General features: G+C 39.7%; 1 protein-coding gene across 4 annotated transcripts; it reads right to left on the bottom strand.

The window, feature by feature from the left end:
- Nucleotides 1-10,657: 10,657 nt before the first annotated feature.
- Nucleotides 10,658-20,219, bottom strand: crmp1 (collapsin response mediator protein 1). 4 transcript variants are annotated; one of them, XM_053328005.1, is made up of 15 exons: nucleotides 19,869-20,219; nucleotides 19,373-19,399; nucleotides 17,891-17,979; nucleotides 17,470-17,654; nucleotides 17,207-17,371; nucleotides 16,708-16,769; nucleotides 16,505-16,585; nucleotides 15,540-15,608; nucleotides 15,326-15,446; nucleotides 15,020-15,176; nucleotides 13,389-13,530; nucleotides 13,095-13,265; nucleotides 11,567-11,746; nucleotides 10,975-11,140; nucleotides 10,658-10,838 (listed from the first exon to the last, which is right to left on the bottom strand). In XM_053328005.1, exons 1-15 carry the CDS (start codon nucleotides 20,217-20,219, stop codon nucleotides 10,747-10,749), a joined length of 2,058 nt encoding a protein of 685 aa, XP_053183980.1. In that variant the 3' UTR covers nucleotides 10,658-10,746. The 4 variants fall into 4 exon arrangements, with proteins under 4 accessions (XP_053183980.1, XP_053183970.1, XP_053183988.1 ...); XM_053327995.1 differs by lacking the exon at nucleotides 19,373-19,399 and having other exon boundaries at nucleotides 19,857-20,219; XM_053328013.1 differs by lacking the exon at nucleotides 19,373-19,399.
- Nucleotides 20,220-20,358: the final 139 nt, after the last annotated feature.

Here is a 20,358-nt window from a genome sequence, read left to right as displayed (position 1 = left end):
AACATAAGTGTGGTCACTGTACAGTTATAAGATAGGGAAAAAAGTGCTGATCTCAAAAATCAGGTATTGTTCTTTCAAACATAAAGGATTCAGAACAAACTGCAACAATGTGAAAAGATACTCTTTTTTTTACAATAATCAAATGTAACCATGCAGAATACAAGGTTCTCATAGAGTGTCAGTGCTGTTCCAATATTCCTGCGTGTGTGAAAATATGTTTATCTTTTTTTTTCCTTCACACCCAGTCTGTATGTATATATGTATGTGTGTTTGATAAAAACGAAAGTGTTTTCTCTCAGCGTTTCAGAGTAGACTGAGATGCTAAGATCTCTGCTCATCTACGGTATCCAAACAGTTTTCATGTATCATAAATGCTCTCTCACACACATGCACACACATACGCGCATGCACACAGTTACACACACTAAAACTCAAAGCATGTAAACACAAACTCATACAGTGCATTTATAGAATGTGAACATGCATAAGGCCACAGTTTATGACATGATTCAGTGGCCATGTAACATAAGTATAACTTGCATTACCTTTAATACAGAAGCATTAAGCATACACAAACACATATAAACACATACACTCGCATACATAAAGCATATTAGAACATAAGTAGGAACACAAACCCACATTAAGATATGTGCAGTTGATATGCACTATGTGTGTATGTGCTCTTAATCATAATTTTAACATATTGCCTCTCATTGAAATAGCTGTAGCATTTTGCCTGATCCCCTCCAGCCAGTATTTAAACATGAAATGTATTTAAATAATTACTCATCTCTCTGACTGATGTGTGGGGCTACATTAAAGGGAATTTCAACAACATCTACTGTATGTAATGATAGACAATGTGGGAATACGAGATATTCTGCAACTGTAAGTAGGACTCATAGAAAAACCAAATTTCTGTAAGAAAAAAAAAAGAAAAGAAAAAAAGGACTCTGCATGAAAGAAAGATAATGCTAACTTTTTTTCTGTCTTTTTTAAACCACACGCCTTTTTTGGATACCACGCCTATTTGGATACATCTGTAGTATATATGTGTGCTTACAGGGAAATGGTGATAATGATAGCAGCAAGGGAGTTAGCTTCAGTGGATTAAACTGTTACTTCTTTATCGTGGAGAGAGTTTGGGGTAACCTTGGCCCTGCCTGTTTCCAGAGCCTGGAGTTGGCACGGATGGTGCCGCAGGCTGCAACAAAACAGAACACAATGTATGTGTGAGCGCAGAGTTCTGCTGCAACCCTTTTTCACCGCACAGTGCCGACCTGAACACGCCCATACTGCTGTGCTGAATAGCGCAGATAACAGACTCCTTCACATTCGTCCTTCCCAGCAGCTACTGCACGACTCCAGACACACTCTGCTGCACTGGGCTGAAGAGTGGGTGTGGATCGAGGCCAGCACATCTTAATTCCCATCATCAGTGTGTGGTTCAATGGTGTGATAGGGATAATAGGGTTAGGTCGTCCCTGTGGTCTTAATGAGTTTCCTTTCTTCTCTCTTCTCCTCCCTTGATCTGCGCTGATCTCATTAATGTCTGGATAGGCGAATGTAACACTGGAAATTTCCAGTAAGTCTGTCTCTTCATTTTTCTGGTTGTTTTGGATCAGATGAAGTGGAGGAGACATGGTTGTTAAGGATGTATTGCAGTTTAATTCATAGATTATTGTAGAGCTTAGAATTAGAATCAAGAGCAACACTCAGGTAAGATGTGCAACAATGCTTAGCCTACAAATTGACTACTTGTGGTTTTTACGTGGCAACACACATATGTTGCTTGACTGTCCCTTCACTGAAAGATATGTGACAACAGTAAAGCAGAAAGTACCATGATGACTGTTTATTTTACAATGGTAATTACAGTGAAAAATGGGTGTGTTCTATGTGCGTGATTACACTTTGTATATACCTTCAACTTTACAATTCTATGACTGACACCTTTAGCTTGTTTTAACCCACTGATCTACTTACTCCCAGAGCCTTCATTACCCCCAAATCTCTGAGCTCTGTTATTGACAAACTGTGCTGTGAATGGAACAAAACTCAAGGCCCAACATATGGAGTTACTCTATTCACAGAGCGTTCATGTTGAATTGGTGAAAAAATGTGCTATATCCTGCAGGGTTCATACTCCGAGACACAGACGGACACAAGCTCATTCTCTGGGAGAAAGAGTTGAGATAAGTGTGTCTCAATCCCTTGGATGCCTGACAGGTTGTAAGGAACTAAGGTCCAGTTTGCGAGTTTTGGAAAGAGACTCTTGACACAGCCCTGCCTCTTTAAAGTGGAAACTATTTCTTCAAACTGCTGTTTTATGGCAGTTTCATTATAGCACCTTTCAAACCTTTCCAATCCGGATTTAAGGGAAGTTGCTGTACATGAATCCATGTGGGTGTGTATCTTTTTTATACTGCACGTTTAAACATGAATATGTTTCAGTCTACTGCAAAACAGTGAGGGGAGACAGACAGACAGAGAGGAGTATAACATCTGAGATCTATCATCCACCAATCAAGACATTTTTAAAAGACAATTCAGCGGACACCATGTACTTGTCATCCCCCCTCGTGCTGTTACTCTTATAGCCATGTACAGATAAAACTACACTGTAGAACAGACAACTGGAAACCATAACAGACATTGGCATGCTTAAGGTCTTCAAATCTGCACTTGAGAAAAAATGAAAAAAAAACTGTTATTTTTATTTTCCTCTTCTTTGTTTTATTTTCCTACGGGGGCTGGCTCTGTTTTTGCTGCTCCTGTCCTGTAATTACATAATGAACTAATTGCATTTGCTATGACGAGGAAGAAGAGGACCTGTCGACGAATGGTTTGGTATGAAGATGAATCATGTAAAAGTTTGACTTTGACATTAAAAACTTCAAACACTTTTGTGTCTCTTAACCTTTTGAATACTCTATTTTAGACAGTAACTGTGAAAGTAACAATAGTTGGAACTCTAACTCCAAACTCCAAAGTCAAAAGTATCAGTTTGAGACAACCAGCTATTTTATGGTCCATACACACAGAAGTGGTGAGACCTTTGTACAAAATTATTTTTTTATGCTTTATAAATCAGTTATAATCCAGAACTATTTTAGGTTGCCAGGTTGTGGAAAATCCCTGGATCAAAACATTTATTAACAATTTATTTACATTTACAACTAGAGAGTAACAGTTAATTTAAGTAATTTAAGTAACTGTTCAATTTTTAAACATTCCCAACCAACAGACCAAATATCTCTCCATTCTTGCGCCTATGCAGGCTAGAATGTAATTCTGGAATATCTCTAAAGTGCGACACAGTCCCGTCAACTTTATCTTTGAAAGGTGAATTTTCAACTGGATCCCACTGTAAGAAAACTTTTCAACTGCAGAGGGCAATTTGGATTTAGACTTATCAGAAAATGCTTCAGAGGTGTTAACTACTGCAGAGATTACTATGAAGGACTCAAAATGTCAAAAAGTCCCGCAATCCGTAATTCCCTTTGTCCAATATAAAACACTGCCACCATGTGGCCATGAATAATTATTGCTACAGTTTTCTGCATTTGATAATTCTGTAGCAGGCGTTCTTCCTCGGAGTTTGGAATAAATATGATGGTAGTGAAGGATACAGTCATTAAAAGGGAGTGGAGGAACAAGAAATCCGGTTTTTTTTATCCAAGAATGTAACCTCACATGCCCATTGCACAGTAAAGGAGCAGAAAGAGATCCAGTAGGCCCACTACACAATCTGGCAAATTATCTTTTATAAACGGAGGGATGTTCAGTGTTCATATTTTATGGAATATCTGATACAAAGATGAATAATAGGTGGATTACCGATGGTGCAATTGAGAAGTTTAAATCAGAGCAAAAAAGTAGGAAGAGATGTCCTGTTGAAATGGATGGATGTTGCTATAGCGTGTGCTAGTCATTCATGGATAAGATAAAGATTTGAAAGGCTTTCCAGTCTATTTCAGTAGGCAATCATTCATCTCATGTACAGCAAAACCGCCAGTACAAATACCACCAACAAATCAAACACATTTTAATGTACAATCATCTGTTATCCTCAGCATCAACAACCAAATCGCTACATCTACTCTGTTTTTTAGTTTTACATGCCAGGTTATTAATCTGCGCCCATCACTTAATGGAGTTCCTTTGCTGTCTACTCATTCAATTTTTCAAACAATTACATTTTAATATTCACATCACAGGTTGAATGAATTATGCTGTTTGAGGAAAGGACCGGAGCCATTTTTCTACCCTGATGGCTTACAGCAATCTTACATTGTATTGGAGTTTAGTTGAAATGTCAATTCAGGAATTCCGGAGGCCATTGAATTTAGTATCCTTGTTATCTGCAATTAGTATAATCACTTACTGTGTACTGAAATGCCACAGTGTGTCACATCCTGTAAAAGTCAGTTTTTTAGCTAAAAAATGTGATTTACTGACCACAGTTCTATGTTGTCAGGAGAGAACAGTCTAGACATTACCATCCCAAAGGACCAATTGTTCTGCTGCCTGCAATAAAGTCATAAAAACACACATAAAAGGAAAATCATAAAACTGCACAGTAAAAGGTATTAGTAACCTTCTTTGAAACATCAAAATCCTCAGGTATTGTATCAATCAACCTCTCACCGTAACTCATCTCAAATAAGTGGTGTCCATAAAAGCCTTTGTAAATAAATCACATTGTTTCAGCAGATAAATGGACAAGGAATTGTCTGCGCTGCAAAAAAAAAGGATGTCAGTTTCTTAGAACTCTTAATTAAATTCCAGGGATAGACCCAGTGGATGTGCATTTTATTGATTTTATAACGATAGAGGAAAATGTTAAGAGGGAGGTAAAACCCAGAATGTTAACCTCTTCACACACTGACCAGTATATCAAATGGTCTTTGGATTTGTCAAATGCTTTCAGTGGTTTAAGCAGATTCCTTTTCTGACTGAAAGTGAACTGAAGTCAAATGTCTTTGAATTGCCTTTACATGCACAAACAGAGAACCTTCAGCTTGTGGCTTCAAAGTAAACATAACATAATCGTATAATTTCCTTATCTTCCTCATTTGTGCTTCTCCTTTCAGAATGAAATATTTTTCTGATGTCCAGTAAGTTAACATTATAGAAGGGTGTTGCAACCCCTCCAACACCAAAGAAACACTCAGCATCACTACAGCTGAGCATAAAGCATCAGAGATGTGATCAATTCTGTCAGGGTGCTGTGTTCCTCTGTTCAGGAAAAGCCTTGCAGGAGAGCTGTAAACATTCTTCCTCACTGATATGCCAGGCGGCTGATGTGAGATTTGATCCTCCCTGTGTTCCTCCATAGGCTGTCATTTATGTCTCTTCATCTTTTCATGGTCACATCAGCCTGAACTCATCAAAGCTGTGCTATCAGCATTCTTGGTAGAAAAGCAGGAAATAACATATATAACATGATTTTGTATAAAAGCATATCCTTGGGTGGGTTATGTACGTGTATCAGACTCTACAGTGAAAACATTGAAATTAAAACTGAGTTATCCACATCTTCATAATAATTTATGAGGTGCAAAAAGGTGATAACTATAAAATATTTTTGTTGCAGCGTTACCTTCTAGCTTGTTTTACAGCATTAATTCTCAAAATATATGACGTATACTTGTTTGGAAATCAAATATTTTTTAATTAACTTTGAAGCCTCAATTAACCCTAGTTTATGCTGTTTCATTATATATTGATGATAATATTGATGATGTTCGTCATGGTTGTGCTGGAGACAGAGGCACCATCATCATTGTGTTAGGTTGTTTGTATATTTACCATGAGGATAAAGAGGCTATAAGATTTTGGATGGGGCATATCCACATGAGGAGTGTCATCTAAAATATATATATATGTAAACATATGGTTATATATAGTATTGCTCTATTCCCACATAGACATGTATGATCTGTGTGTGTGTGTGTGTGTGTGTGTGTGTGTGTGTGTGTGTGTGTGTGTGTGTGTGTGTGTGTGTGTGTGGGTGTGTGTGTGTGTGTGTGAGTGCCTGAGTGTGTGCGTTCATGCGTGTGTGTGGTAATGACCTGCAAATGGTGACGTGTGATTTGCTTTTTCAAGTGATTGCAGAGGTGTGTCTCATCTGCTGATTGGCCCATAGTTGACAGCTCCTGGCTTCAAGACCAGAGACAACCAGCTCTTGTTCTGGTTCCCAATGAGTGCACATCTCTGCTGCTGCTGTGTGGTTTAACTACTAATAGAGAAAGTTTCAGCTTGCCTGCAGATAATTGGTGATCAGAAAAATTGACAGCTTCCAGCTGTGAAAAGTTGTGCTTTGATGGTAGGTTTTAGATTGACTGAGGATAGATTGTAATTACTAAGAAAAAAAATATAAAAAAAATATAGCTCTACTTCAAAGTTTAATCAAATCTTGCTGTTCTTGAAAGCAGGAAAGACTGGTAGTGAGTCTCACCATCTCATGTAAAGTCTCAAGTTTGCCTGGACTGGGACACAGGGGACAATACATCTCATAAACTCCAAATGAACCCACATCTATATAAGCCTGGCTCATGAACAAGGTTGACCTTGTAACAAAAGCTCAACATGGACACCAACTGGACAAATGGCAGTGTTGCAGGTGGAATATCATCCTATGTCTGTGAGAGTTCCCTTTGTGTGCTTAATTTGTTAGATTCATGGTTTATACAATTGAATGTCTCAATGTAAATTACAAAAAATAAATAAATAAAAAGATCATCTTTAAGAATCATATAGAAAAGGGTTATTGCGACCACTAGGTCAAATACATTTAGAGGACAGTATGATATTCATGCTCAAGGCACCACCAGTGTTATCAACTTGAAACCAATATCAGTTGCGCCTTGTTATATTTTAAACATTGTGTTTCACTCCTCATATTAATAACAAATGTTGAAAGATTAAAGATTATTGTTCCATATTATATACCCAAGAAATTACTATCAAATCCATTACATTTGCTATTCTACTGAAATACCTTGTTGTGAATGTCATTTACAATGGAGTTTCAGTTCAGAGGAAAAATTTTGTTTATTGTATAGTAGCTGGATGCACTTTTCAGGTATGCACAGCAGGGACCTGAGGGACTGTCAGTGGTAGAAGAACAGCACAGCTGGCTCAGTAATTTGCCTGGATACAGTCAATCCTGTTCCGTAACAACAGCCCACTTCTTTAAAGATATAAGAAGTCTCTACATTGTTATGGAACCTATTCAGGCAACTGTGCACCCCTGACACACAGACAATGTTTTCAGTATCTGTGATTTCATGACCTGCCACAGAAAATGCTAAACTTAAGTCTCACAAGCTCAATAATATATCCCTTTGGTTTGGTCCCAGAGCAGATGGCAGCAGCAGCATGTGGGCCTCTGTTGTTCTCTGTGAAGGTGATGTTGTCTAGAATCAGTTTGTCTGTAGTTGAAGCCAGAAAATGTTCTTTTTTATAATCTGTATGTATTAAATAAAAAAATATTTGAAGTAGTAGTAGCAAAGAGGTTTCACAGAAAAGATCACATGTTCCCACATTAGTATGCTGACATTTGCATTGCTGCGTTTAATGAGAGAGCAATAACACACAAATGTATACAACTTTTGCATGTGTGACTAAATAAGGACCAAATTGGAACAAACTCATCCACAAAAAGTTTACATTTGAGAAAACCACTTTAGAACAAGTGATGCACATCTCTACCAGATGAAATGGGAAAATTAAGTGAGGGAAATTAGCTGTTAGTGTTCAGGAATACAACAAAAGGAAACCTTCCTCTGGGAACACAGATGGGTGTATATAAAACTGCAGATGTAGCATAATTAATTATATACAGTGTTTGACACATTCAAAATGAAAGCATTTTCAATCTGATAATAAGCAGACACCTGTAGAATTTAACAAGATGAAAAGTTCAGTTGTACAAGTCTTATTATAAGCTCCTCTAATAGTGCTTATTTTTTATTACACTCATGAGTGAGAATTTTATATATCTTGTGTACAAAATGTTGACTTGATGGTGGACATAAAGTAAAGATAGTTGGTCAAAAACATTAGGATTAATTTTTTCAGGACCAAGAAGTTGCAGAACATACAGGAATTCAGATATTCATTCTTAAGATACATTGTCATGGACCAACGTTTAAAGGTAAAGGAATAGGGCACAGGACAAAAGGTGAGGAGTTTGGATAAATCTGTTCAAAAGGTCAGGAGGTTGCAAGTATTAACTGTAGTTTCTTTGTTTTTTGGTTGGGTTTGTTTTGTTATAGACTGAGGCTTTGTTGTGTCTTGCCCTTTCACACTTTCAAAGCAACCAAGGAAAACTTTGAAATAAAATGAAATGAAGGAACTATAAAATCAATAACAATGTGCTGAACCGCACACTACAGCATATCTGTAAAGTAAAAAATCAAATTTCACAAAATAATGAAAGTGTATTCTTATTAAGATCTGATCTGGATGCTTACACCCAGTTTCATGTGCTACATCTAAAAAGATCATTTCCATTTCAGTATTTCCATCAGAAGGAGAAATTTAAAACTATGCATCTCTTCCAGACCCTGTTCTTCTTTATTTGCCCATTTTTCATTTTTCAATTTGTTACAACAGGCTTTTGTGAATTTCTGAAAAGAGGCTATAAACAGACACTGAACTATGTTCATTGCCACAAAACTTTTATAATCATCACAGCCTACAGTCAATCCTTATCTATGAAAGATTTTAATTTCATACTCATCGTGATATTTGCATCTGAGGTAGAAGATCTGTTCTTAGTCATTTGTGTTCTCTTTCCTTTTCAGATAAAGGTTATCATCTGTTTTCACTTCTGTTTCAACTTTAAGCTATCTTTTTTCTCACCTTTTTTAATGTGCATGTATCTGTCAACCTGCTCTGATGTGGAAATTGCACAGACTCCCTGTAGGTTTCAATTTAAATGGTGTTCACTCTTTTATCCTTGCTGTCACCACAAACTTTTCAAGGCATTTAACACTTTCTTCTAAGATAAGAATCAATTCCTGGTGTCGGCGTCCATCACCTGATAACATATTTACCATAAAAATGGACTGATAAGAAAAAAGTATATTCATGATGACCAATATATTTTAAATACGTATGGTATTGGTGCAGGACCGTTTTTTTGTTGGTTTTTTTAGTATTGGTATTCAAATCACATTTTCCCTGTCTAACTCTCTCTTAGTTTAACTTTCCCTCTGAAACTAAAAGAAAACAATTCCACTGTTAACTGGAGCGGAATTGAATTTAGGTTACCCTCACCTGATCGCATCTCCCTTGGATGGTTGTGTTAGTTCCCTTAGGCATTGTGTGGCATTAAACCCATAACTGAAGCACCTGCACTTCAACCTGACAGAATTTATTGGCACAAATTATCCATGCCAGAGAAATTCAGCTGACAAAGGCAAAGATGTGGCATGAGAAAGGACTTGAAGTAATTTTAACTCACAGGAATGGTTGCTGCACGATTATTTTTGACAACAGTCAAGTCTTTATTGATCATTAGTGGTTCCATTGGAGACACCAGACAACAGCAACAAAAACAAAGCGGCATAGAAACTTAACATTTACCAAGAAAACACCCGGAATCAATAAAATAAAATAAAACAGCTTTAAACGATTTTCAGCAAAGTTTCAAAGAGCAATGGGAGCTGAAGCCCTTTTACAACAGTGAGTTGAGCATGACATCACAACAAAGACCTATTTCTGGCATGAGTGATTGGCAAAAAAACTATAACACACATCATAAATTCTTCATCGTGAAATTCTATTATGCAGGTACTATACAGCAGTCTAGAAATTGATTTTGCAGCCAAAAGCTGTTTCTGTGTTTGGTTCAATCTACTTTAGTTGTTTCACACTTTATAGGAGAGTATTGATACGTTTGCATATAGTATTGGAGTGTGGAGAGGAAGTTGCATTGCTTTTAGTGAAGTTCACAGTAATGTTTTTAAAAAATGTTTTAAATGTGGCAACAGATGGCTCTATTCACAGTCAATGCCATTATGTTTTCAAAGCAAACATTCATATAAGAATATGTTTGTGCTGTTGAATACTAATGTGCCTCTAATACAATTTTAGTGTTCTTCCATTGTAAAAAATAAACCACAAGTAGTGCAACACCTAAAGATGTGTCCATGCAATATGTATAACTGATCCACTTTAGCCACATTGAAACAAATATTGCAAAGATGTTATATCTGTTATCTGTTATTTCTACGACAGTCCACCAAATGGGTGGAGAGGAGCACCATGTCTGAAGAGACCCATACAGTAACACATGGGATGTGAGGAAGAGTAAGGAGGAAATCATGCTCATGGACAAGGAGATAACAACATTATGACATAACACTGGGGTTATATTTGGGTGCTTGGAGGGGGTCAAACACCAGATCTGTGTGTGCATATGTATGTGTGTGTGTATGTGTGTGTGATTGCCCCGATCATGAGTTTGTGGGTGTCACTTGTTTTGATTGTAGATCACACTTTTTTTGTACATTTAAGTTTAAATGTGTTTCCTCTCAGTGAGCATGGACTCAAGGCAAACTGATAAAATCATAATGGTCTATAAAGAGCGTGTCACCATTGTACCAAAAAAATACAAAGGTATTCATCCATGCCAGTGTGCTCACACTCTCAGTCATACACATATGCTCACACACTCGAGAGGTGAAACCCCACAACAACCACACTTTGTGCACAAGTGTCAATCGTTCAACCAAGACTGGTAATGTTAGAGCGACCACCAGGGGGTGCTACTATACGGTGGCCAGACCGACGAGGCACATTGTCGTCAATCTGTGCCCCTGTGAAACAAAGATAAAATAATGTAAAAATTACTACTAGAAATCTAACATTTTCAATATGCTGCAATATGTTTCACATAACATATTAAAAGCTTCAGAGGAATGACTAGGTTTTAAAGTATGTTATCCCTGTTACCTGATAGGCTGAAGTTGGACTGGTGAAGATTGCGTATTGGTGCTGGCTGGTGAGCTGTGGGTGATGTTTTGGCCGACGGTGCTGGTGTGATATATTTGGGAGAAGGAATGACATCATACACAGGGCCATCATACATCCCACGAATAACACCCTGCTTGCCCTTAACCTGAATATAAAACACAGAAACACACAAGAAGCCAACTTATTTGTCATCCTCAAACAACAAAACAGTTTGTAAACTACTAGTTACCATAATACAGGACTACGTGGTTAATTTTGTTTTTCTGTAATCAGCCACTGTGAAAATTATGATTTGCTATTAAAATGTTTTTTATTTTTTTATTCTTAAATTACCAGCATAGGTGGATGGCATGGTAAAACCCAAACATATTCCTTGTGTAGTTAAACATTGGTGTAAATTACATTGTTTGGGTATCTATGAATATTTCTAGCTTGTCTGCTTCTTGTAAAACTGTTCACTTTTCCAGTGTCCAATGATTGGTAAACTAACACTGGATCTTTCAATGGCAAATCTTTTTAAATGTCATAATACTGCTTTGGAAATGTGTTTAAAACCATCCATGGACTGTACCTGGTTCCTGAACTTTATGCGCTGGTAAGCATAGTCTGGGAAAGGCTTGCGGGGAATGAATCGACCAGTACCCTGCTGTGCCTGCAGTTTTCCGTCCTCATATACCACCCGACCTTGACTCAACACCAGCGCTGGTCCCCCACGGCAATCCAGGCCCTCAAAGATGTTGTACTCTGAAGCCTGTGTGGAGAGGGATCAAAAAGAGGGCATCAAGCAGGAGGACAAAAGAGAGCTCTTACATCTCCCCCCACCATTTGCAAAAGTGGTACCCTATACTGTCTGAGCCCACTGTGCTATATTAGCAAGCATTGTAATAGATGCAGGAAAATGCAGCATTTGAGGAGATGGGGGATGAATAAGTGAGAGGCTGAGGGCATATAGAAAAGAGAGACAGTGTGAATACAGGGGGATGGGTAGGGAGATGGTAGCACAGAATGGGTGAGGGGTGAAGGGGGATTATAACCTAAAGCCGGCACCAGTCTGGATTAGGGTCTTTGAGAGTGGTAGAGCGGACTGAATACATTAACTACTGTCTAATGTCTTCTCTGTATTGTGTCACATCGTTCAAAGCAAATTTTCACCTCTTATCTGAGGCCATTCTCCTGAGTCTCATTTTCTGTCTTGAAATTTAAGGGATATTTAAATAGCAAAAAATCACAACAAAAAAACTTTATATTTTCTAACGTACCTCTGTTGGCATCACGCCATGCAGATAATTTTGGCTTTATTTGTCCAGGTTTTTAGATGTCTGTCTCTAATATTTCTGCTGCAACCCCAATACAACAGGGGGTGAATATACTTTATAGAGTTTCATTCATGGTGCTCAAAGGATTAAAAAAACAGTGTCCTGATAATCTGCTGCCTTCATAGTAAACTCTTTTCACTGGAGCTACTTTCCTTTGAAGATCTGTATTCTTTTACAGTGTCATTTTAAAATTGATTCAATGTATTTTTTGCAATGCAAAAAAATCCAGAAAACATTGCTTTAGTTGATAGAAATGCCAGGCCAGAGCATATATCAAAAAAAGAAATCCAAAAATATCTGCATGGCTACATACCACTTCAGGTAAATAAGAACATTTGGCTAAACTACTCTTTTAAAGATCATATTCTCTTATCTTGGCTTTCTTTAATATTCTGCATAATCCTAATAACCAGTAGTTTTGTCTGTGCATGTCATGTATTATTCTGACTCCACCACACCCCTGCAGTATTGCATCATACTGCGCACAGTAACGCCAGGCTTGACTGAATATCTCTCCAACTTAAAGGTACACCTCAAATTTCTCTATACCTCCCGTGATCTTGCACTTGATTTTTATCCTATTTCACACTCTGCATATAAAACCCTCCTCCTGCAGCCTTTCTGCTGCACTCCTGTCTTTCATGTGCTTCTGCTCCCTCAGCAACAGATTCAGTATTTGAAGATAAGTTTATGAATTGTTTTTTAGTCTTTCTGTTCTCATCAACAGTTTACTCATCCTACCTGTTCTATCAATCCCCCAGCCCTATTTTCCTTCATCCTCACCGACTGCTGAAGTTTGGAAGTGATAGTTTTGATGGTATCAGGGTCCCAGATGACGATGTCAGCATCGGAGCCCACCGCTATCCGACCTTTACGTGGGTATAGGTTGAAGATTTTTGCAGCATTGGTAGATGTGACTGCCACAAACTGATTCTCATCCATCTTCCCCATGGCCTGAGAAACAGAGAAGTGGGTGTTTAGCATGTTAGATAAAACCATCACGTTAACAGAAAAGAGTACAAAGAGTACACTTGCAGCTCCACACAAGACACATGCACATATATTCTCAGCACTCACCACAGCCTTGTCCCAGACGAAACACATTCTCTCCTCCACTCCATTGGTTCCCTCTGGGATCAGGGTGAAGTCATCTTTCCCAATTGCTTTCTGAGAAATGCTGTACGCACAGTGAGCGCTGCCCACCGCCTGTAGGTCCCCACTGTATCAAACCATAATACAAAAACATCAGCATGCTTTTAACACCAGTGATTAACCTGATAAATGTTACATAATCCTTGCAGATTGTTGTCTTAAACTATTACTATATATTTGAGATTACACTTTTAATTAACGGCTATCTGGTTGCAGAAATCTTTTAAAAAACAGTATTCACTCCCTTTCGTAGAAATAATGGTCAACACGGGACAAGAAAGACATTCCTACTGTTAGCCACCAGGTGTCCTCATTGAGCATGTGCGTTAAAATACAAGTCATGAAGAAGGCCTGGGGCAGACAGGCCAGCCAGCTAAACCAGTCAGAATGATTAAATGCAGCTTTAGTACTAGTCCGAGGAAGCCTTACCTTTATCACATAAAGATAGACTGTATTATCAAAAAACCATCAGCACATACTCACTTAGCTCATTACAAGAGGCTGAATTTGACTGATAAGGGGTGATCTTTATCATAAATTCTCATCTAAGGACCCGTATTCATTTGTTAATTACAGTGATTACTCCATGATATTAGGCTGTGGGATCATTGCCCCAATGCCATCACAGTGCTTATTATGGAAATAATAAATGTCACTGAAATGAAAGGAAAAAAGAGGGTTTTTTTGTTCGCGTGTCTGAAAAAGAACCTAAAAATACACCCTGTCACTTCAGCAGAAGCTCAAAGACAACAGCAGTATCACACCACTGGCATGACAGCAAGGACCCGCCTAGAGAAGGTGGAGTTGCAGACGAAGGGTGGAGGAGCACAGAGGATTGGGGAGGAGGAGGAGGAGGAAAAGGAGGGAGGTACTTGGTAGCCAAGGCAACAGATGATGAAGGGTTCTGGTTCACTTGCTATTTATGGAATCGGGGACAGTCAAAAGTGCACTGCAGGAAGTTCTGTGCATTTTGTATGTTTGAGGTGAGACCTGAGGTGGGGCTGATCTGGTCCACTTTTTCAATCTTGAATAACAATTTAACTTAATATTAACAATGTATGTAACTTATATATGATTAAAGTGACTTCCAAATGAGTTTGCAGTCCTTTATCAAATATCAAGTCAAGCCAGCTTTTCCCTACCCCTCTTCTCTTTATGCATACACATCTTCTCTCCATCTGTTTTACTTTTTTACTAAAACTAGTTTGACATTGAGCATTATATTGGAGGTTGCTTGTGACATGAATACCAAACTAATATCTAAGGGGACAAACAATGAGGATTAGCTACTTGTATATGTCTCCTTTGGTGTCATCAAACTGATTTACATTTCACATTGTGCAGAGGTCATAGCTAAATTAAGATTTTCATCTGTCTGCACTCTGCATGAATATGAAAATGTTCCAGTGCTCATGAAATAGACTGTGGGCTCTATTTTTGTAAGACTTCTAAGAGCATTATCAACCATATCCTGTAAAACACTGGAACCAAGCATTTAAAGATGACATCAGTGAATTTGCATCTACTACTGAAAAGGTGAAAAGGAAATGTCATACCAGGACAGAAGTGTGTTGAGATGGTCTGGGGTTGTAGGGTCAGGACTCAAAGGTGGAGAAGTCACATACGCCGCTGCTTTAGCCCAATTCTTGCTCCAGTAGTGAGAACCATCAGTGGCCAGGCTAGCTGTAATTGGTTCCCCAAAAACCACAGAACCTAGTGATGAAGAGTGGTAAATTTCAGTTCAGACTGTGAAAAGCTGTGAAAAGTAGAATAGTAAGTAAAATGTAATCATGCACACATAAACATATTGAGAACCTGATGAGCATGAGCTAGAAATGTAGCGACAAGAAAGAGAGACTGACCTTTCCTCCGGGCCTGGGTAATAGTGTCGGCTGCACTCTTGCTCATCACCTTGGTGATGTAGACTGGACAGTTGACGCGGTTACCAAGGGTGATGGCACGGAACACCGCCTCAGCCTCCAGCTGCATTGAAAGGAAGTAAAAAGGAGTTAAAACCTATACAACAATGGATGGATGAATGAATGAATGAATGAAACAAAATGAAAATGATATCACCTCTTCTGGACGACTCAGAGGATGGCCTTCAGGTCCAGTGATTCCCATCCCAAGGATTTTTCTCTGTTCCTGAAACACAGATGAAAATAACTGTAATGTCACTGTCAGCATTACATACTTGTCAAGTCATGTTTTACCCACAAGACTCATGTCTTAGTGCTTTTGCTGGCATGTCGTGGCTGTAAAATGAAAATCTCATGGTCTGTCACACTATCGAAGAAAATGAAGTGTGCATTGTAATCCTAAATACCAGTGCACTGTAGGCAGCTCTTGTCGACTTCAACTGCTCTGCTTCCGACAGCACAGTTAGGAACACAATGAAACTGGGACACCCCTACCCCTTTCCTTTTTTTCTTTTTTGTTTGTTCTCAGTTTTCGATCACATATCTCCCTATTTCTGTTACAGTTAGGTTGAAATGTATATAATTATCATTCATCAGCACTCCCATTATCATGCATTACTCTCGTTTATCTTCACATACATAATGGTTTTCACCATAATTGTCCCCTTAATCAGGACCATCATCTGCACGATCACCACTTTTCATCACTGCTGTCATCATTGTCAGCACCTTTCACCCACACCATCTTAATCACCATTACATCATCATCATTAGTGTAATAACAGTCAACAGCAATGGTGACCACCCAGGGAAAAACTGTCCTTTCCTATGCTCAGCAGCTGCATCAGCAGCAACATTAATCCTTTCTCTCTCTGAGAGCAGGGGAATTATGTAACTAGAATATCTCTTAACTGCAGTGGAGATTGCAGCAAACTATAAAGGGAAACGATTGCTGGTATTTTAGTTCATCCATTTTTTATATTCTTCTTGATATCACCACAGTAAATATCTGTGGCCAGAATGAGTTAAGACACTAGCTCATAGGCAGGTGGTGATAGTGAAAGAGGTAAAAGGCTGGTTGCCACTACAAGACAAAAACAGAACGGGTTAGGTTGTACTTACCTGAGCAATCAGGTCTCCATTTTCAGCATGAACTAACACCACAGCACCCAGTTTCTTCAAAAAGCAGAAAGCCTCATATAGCTGGGGAAGAGAGGAGAATACAACGGTTTAAAAGTGGAACAAAACAAGCAGAATGACACATACTCTATGAGGACATTAGTACAGTATAAGTGATTTGTGCCAATAGTGATTATAAGAAATACCTGAGAGTCGGTCATCTGGTACAAATCCTTATATGCCATGTAGACTTGGAAGGAGTTGATACCTGACAACAGTAGAAATTAGCAGCCTCAGTTAGAGGGTGATGAAGTTGAAATACAAAAATTGACCAACAAACTCGTGTGACACAAAAAGCATGCAGAGCTTGTCAAGCATCTGAGCCAAGAACTACAACATTCAACTCACAAGCAGCTGTCTTGGCTCAGCTTCTGAACTGTTTTGTAGCTGCCCCAAAAGAAAAGTGATTTTTTACTTTAAACAGATTACAAGCACATTTTATACTCTGCCACCATGACAGCAGTGCAATGAAAACAATGGATTTCCATTATAAGAGGATTCAGCACTAGGCCAAATTCTTTCTATATCTGTCCCTCTTGTTTTTGCACATTGGGTTCAAAATAGGGATAAACAAAACACTGGAACAAGAATTACAACAATTACCAGAACTCTAAGATATATTGTAATAACAAGAGATTGAGGTACCTTTCTCTTGCACCAACAACTCCAATTCATCTTTAACAGTCTCATTCCACTCAGGGATGTCAACATGTAGGGAGTAGTCACAAGATGCCTTCTTATCTGCAGCCTCCTGCCAGTGCTCAAATGCCTCCAGCAGGCTGTCCCCAGGCTGGGGGGACACATGGTCAACTAATAAATGGGAAGGGTTAAGATACAAAGAGTGCAATTTCAGTGCATATGTAGTTATAGTATTGTAGCACATATATGCCACATGCATCTACACTCACTAATCATGGTTGTGCCCCCAGCAAGTGCAGCCTTGGTGCCCTGGAGGAAATCATCAACAGGCTGTGTGCCCAGGAAAGGCTTCATCAGACAAGTGTTGACATCTATCCCCCCTGGTATCACCATGCGGCCATTAGCTTCGATCACCGTGACACCCCCTGGAACAACCAGATTCTCCCCCACCTGCCTACCAAGGATAAAATATGCATGGACAAGGAGGTGCAGAGATGACAGGGAAAGATGTAGTGCAGGAAAATACATGAGTGTGCATGAGAGGTGTTTGTGGAGGATGCAGAGTTGTTAAAGAAAATATGGGGAGTGTAGTAGTAAAATCATTATCAGCTGCAAAATATTTTCAATACTGAAGCCTATATTTTTATGCCTCTGCAGCTCTTTGACATAGCAAACATCTTGTATACGCACTTGATGAGGCCATCTTCGATGTAAACATCTGCATAAAGAGACTGGTCATCATTGACCACACGCCCTCCTTTAATCAACAGCCTTTCGCTCTGTAGGGGAGAGGCACAGAGAGAGGAAGAGAGAGAACGGGAGGTGGGCTGAATTAAGTCCTAACATTTTGATATATTGCACAATGTAATTATGTAATATATGACCGTATAGCAATATTATGGCATAGTGAAGTGGATGAGGCTGGGTGAAAATGCATAGGCACACAAGTGCTTTTATTTGCATGGGTGTGGTCTCTCAAAGCTAATATTAATGTTATATGTCTTCCTCTCTTAAATGCATTAATTGTATATTGTATTAGATTCTCAGTACAATCAAATGCAGAATATTTAGAAGCACAGCAATAAAACAGGCACAATTTTTCTGCTAAGCACTAGTATCCACACCCTCTATCATGGAGGATGCCTGGCAACAGCATGAGGAAGATGTTATGTCTCCATGGTAACCTGTGATCATCCATGGTTGAGAGATGAAGGCAGCTGACAGCTGACTGCTGAATGCTGAGCATCTATACCCATGAGGATGCTTAAAAATGAAAAAAAAAATGAATCCAGTCAAATGGGTTCATTTCTGTCAACACCATGAAATTTAATTATTAATAATAATGACTACATTTTGCATTTGGCTTCATTTTGCATTTAATAATAGCCTACCATTGAATGATAAAGTAAGACTTTCTGCAGAATGCATGCTATATAGCTGAAAAGGAATGCACCTTTTCACAAAACCAGCGTCACACCTCTGCTGTTTTATGCCAGACATTGTTTCCTGACTGTGCGATTCCCGGTTCGACCGTCACGTCAACTGAGTTAATCTCCTTGTCAGGCGGCGAGATTACACAACACTGTCCAACCCACCGGCGAGAATACGCGCTCGATTTGACACAGGCATAAAGAATTGCCTCCTCTGTGTCATGGGTGTGCTATTTCACTTAAGAGAAACAGTAGAGGGGCCTTCTGCTCTTTGCCGCCGCACTAAGAATTTAATCCCATCTGCCGGCAGTGGCAGCAGGGATTTGTAGACAAGCGGAGAGCTTCTCCGGTCAACGCTGACCAGGCCGGGTCCCTTACCGTCAGATGGGGGATGCTGTTCTTCCCCTGGTAACTGGTCCCAGACATGCTCTCTCCGTCACTCTACCCCCCGGGCAGTCAACTCAGAAGCGGGTTGCTGTGACACCAAGGCCGTACACTACTCTTTTGAGCCCTTTGTCTCCCGCTATGTGTGTTGGTTATTGTTTCCTTATGTGTGTGAAGTAGAGAGCGGTGAATCCGCCGCCGTACGGCTGCGTTAGGAAGCGTGGAGCGCGCACAGAGAAGGACAGGTGACTATTCTGTGCGTGAGTGCGTGCGTGCATGCATGCGCGCGAGAGAGAGAGAGTCAGCCCGGAGGCATTAGCGGCATCAAGAGAGACTGTGTAGACACTAGCGCCCTCACACCCCTTTTATAGTCGCTCACACACATCTCAACAGCTCACGTGAGATCACAATAACAATACAGGGAGAGATGGTGTCTGGCGCTATCCAGTTCAGCACCACAGACTAAACTGTGCTCGACTTGTTTATGCATTTGCATAGTTTTAGAGTTGCGTAGATGTAGACCAAAATGGCCAAAACTGCAATGCAGCACATAAGACGATCATATATGCAGACTGAGGCAACTGTATCGAAATAACAACTCCCGAGGCGTAGAAATAGGCGCTTTTCCAAAACGAGGACAAAACACAATATTTTTGCTTTTTAAAAAGAAATAATTCAAATCTGTAGGCTTTCAGCCTATATAATAGCCTAATGGTTATTTATTTGTCTAAGTAGGTCAAGTGCTCAGCCAGCTGTTATCTAGGCGGTTTTCAGACAGGTAGCCTATATCTAAATTTCAACCAAAAAGCCATCCAGATATATACGGAGACAAAGCTAAGAACCGTCAATCTTACCGTCCCATTTGGGCTTCCTTTTCCAGATGAATATCTGACCTCAACACCGGGGCGCCCGTCGTCTCTATCCCCGGGAGAGCTGGTTGGTGACCCCTCATGGGCCTCGCTGGGCGCCTTGCCAGTGGGGTCACCAGTGTCCAAAACCCTCTCCCGGCTCCCGCTCCTCGGGGTGCGGCTCCCTTTCCTCCCCACTGCGTAGTTATCGAAATCTATGGTCTTGCTTTCAAACGCCCCCTCCACGGAGCTGAACATCCCGTATGATTTCCGCTGGTTCGGCCCGGTGGTAATCGGCCCCGCCAGGTAGACAGGTAGCTCATCCTCTCGGTTCCACTGCCTTCTGCAGTCCGACATTGTGGCTTCCACCAGAAACAGAGGCTTCCCCAAACCTGAAGAGATGGAGACAGCAGCCTCTCTTGTGTTACGTCTAACCAGGTCACTGACAGTACCGCCTCTCCCAAGCTCTTATTCGATGTTGTGAACTGTGAGAGGC

The sequence above is a fragment of the Scomber japonicus genome, chromosome 2 (assembly GCF_027409825.1).
Source record: "Scomber japonicus isolate fScoJap1 chromosome 2, fScoJap1.pri, whole genome shotgun sequence".
Classification (NCBI taxonomy): Eukaryota; Metazoa; Chordata; class Actinopteri; order Scombriformes; family Scombridae; genus Scomber; species Scomber japonicus.
Note: the sequence above shows the minus strand (reverse complement) of the source record. Positions and strands in the feature narration are given on the sequence as shown.

Coding starts and splice junctions, on each gene's coding strand:
- crmp1 (XM_053328005.1), bottom strand. CDS start 20,219: ATGTCGGACTGCAGAAGGCAGTGGAACCGAGAGGATGAGCTACCTGTC. Junction 16,770..17,206: donor GTTGTTGGTGCAAGAGAAAG/GTACCTCAATCT, acceptor TACTGTTGTCAG/GTATCAACTCCTTCCAAGTC. Junction 13,266..13,388: donor TCGTCTGGGACAAGGCTGTG/GTGAGTGCTGAG, acceptor TCTGTTTCTCAG/GCCATGGGGAAGATGGATGA.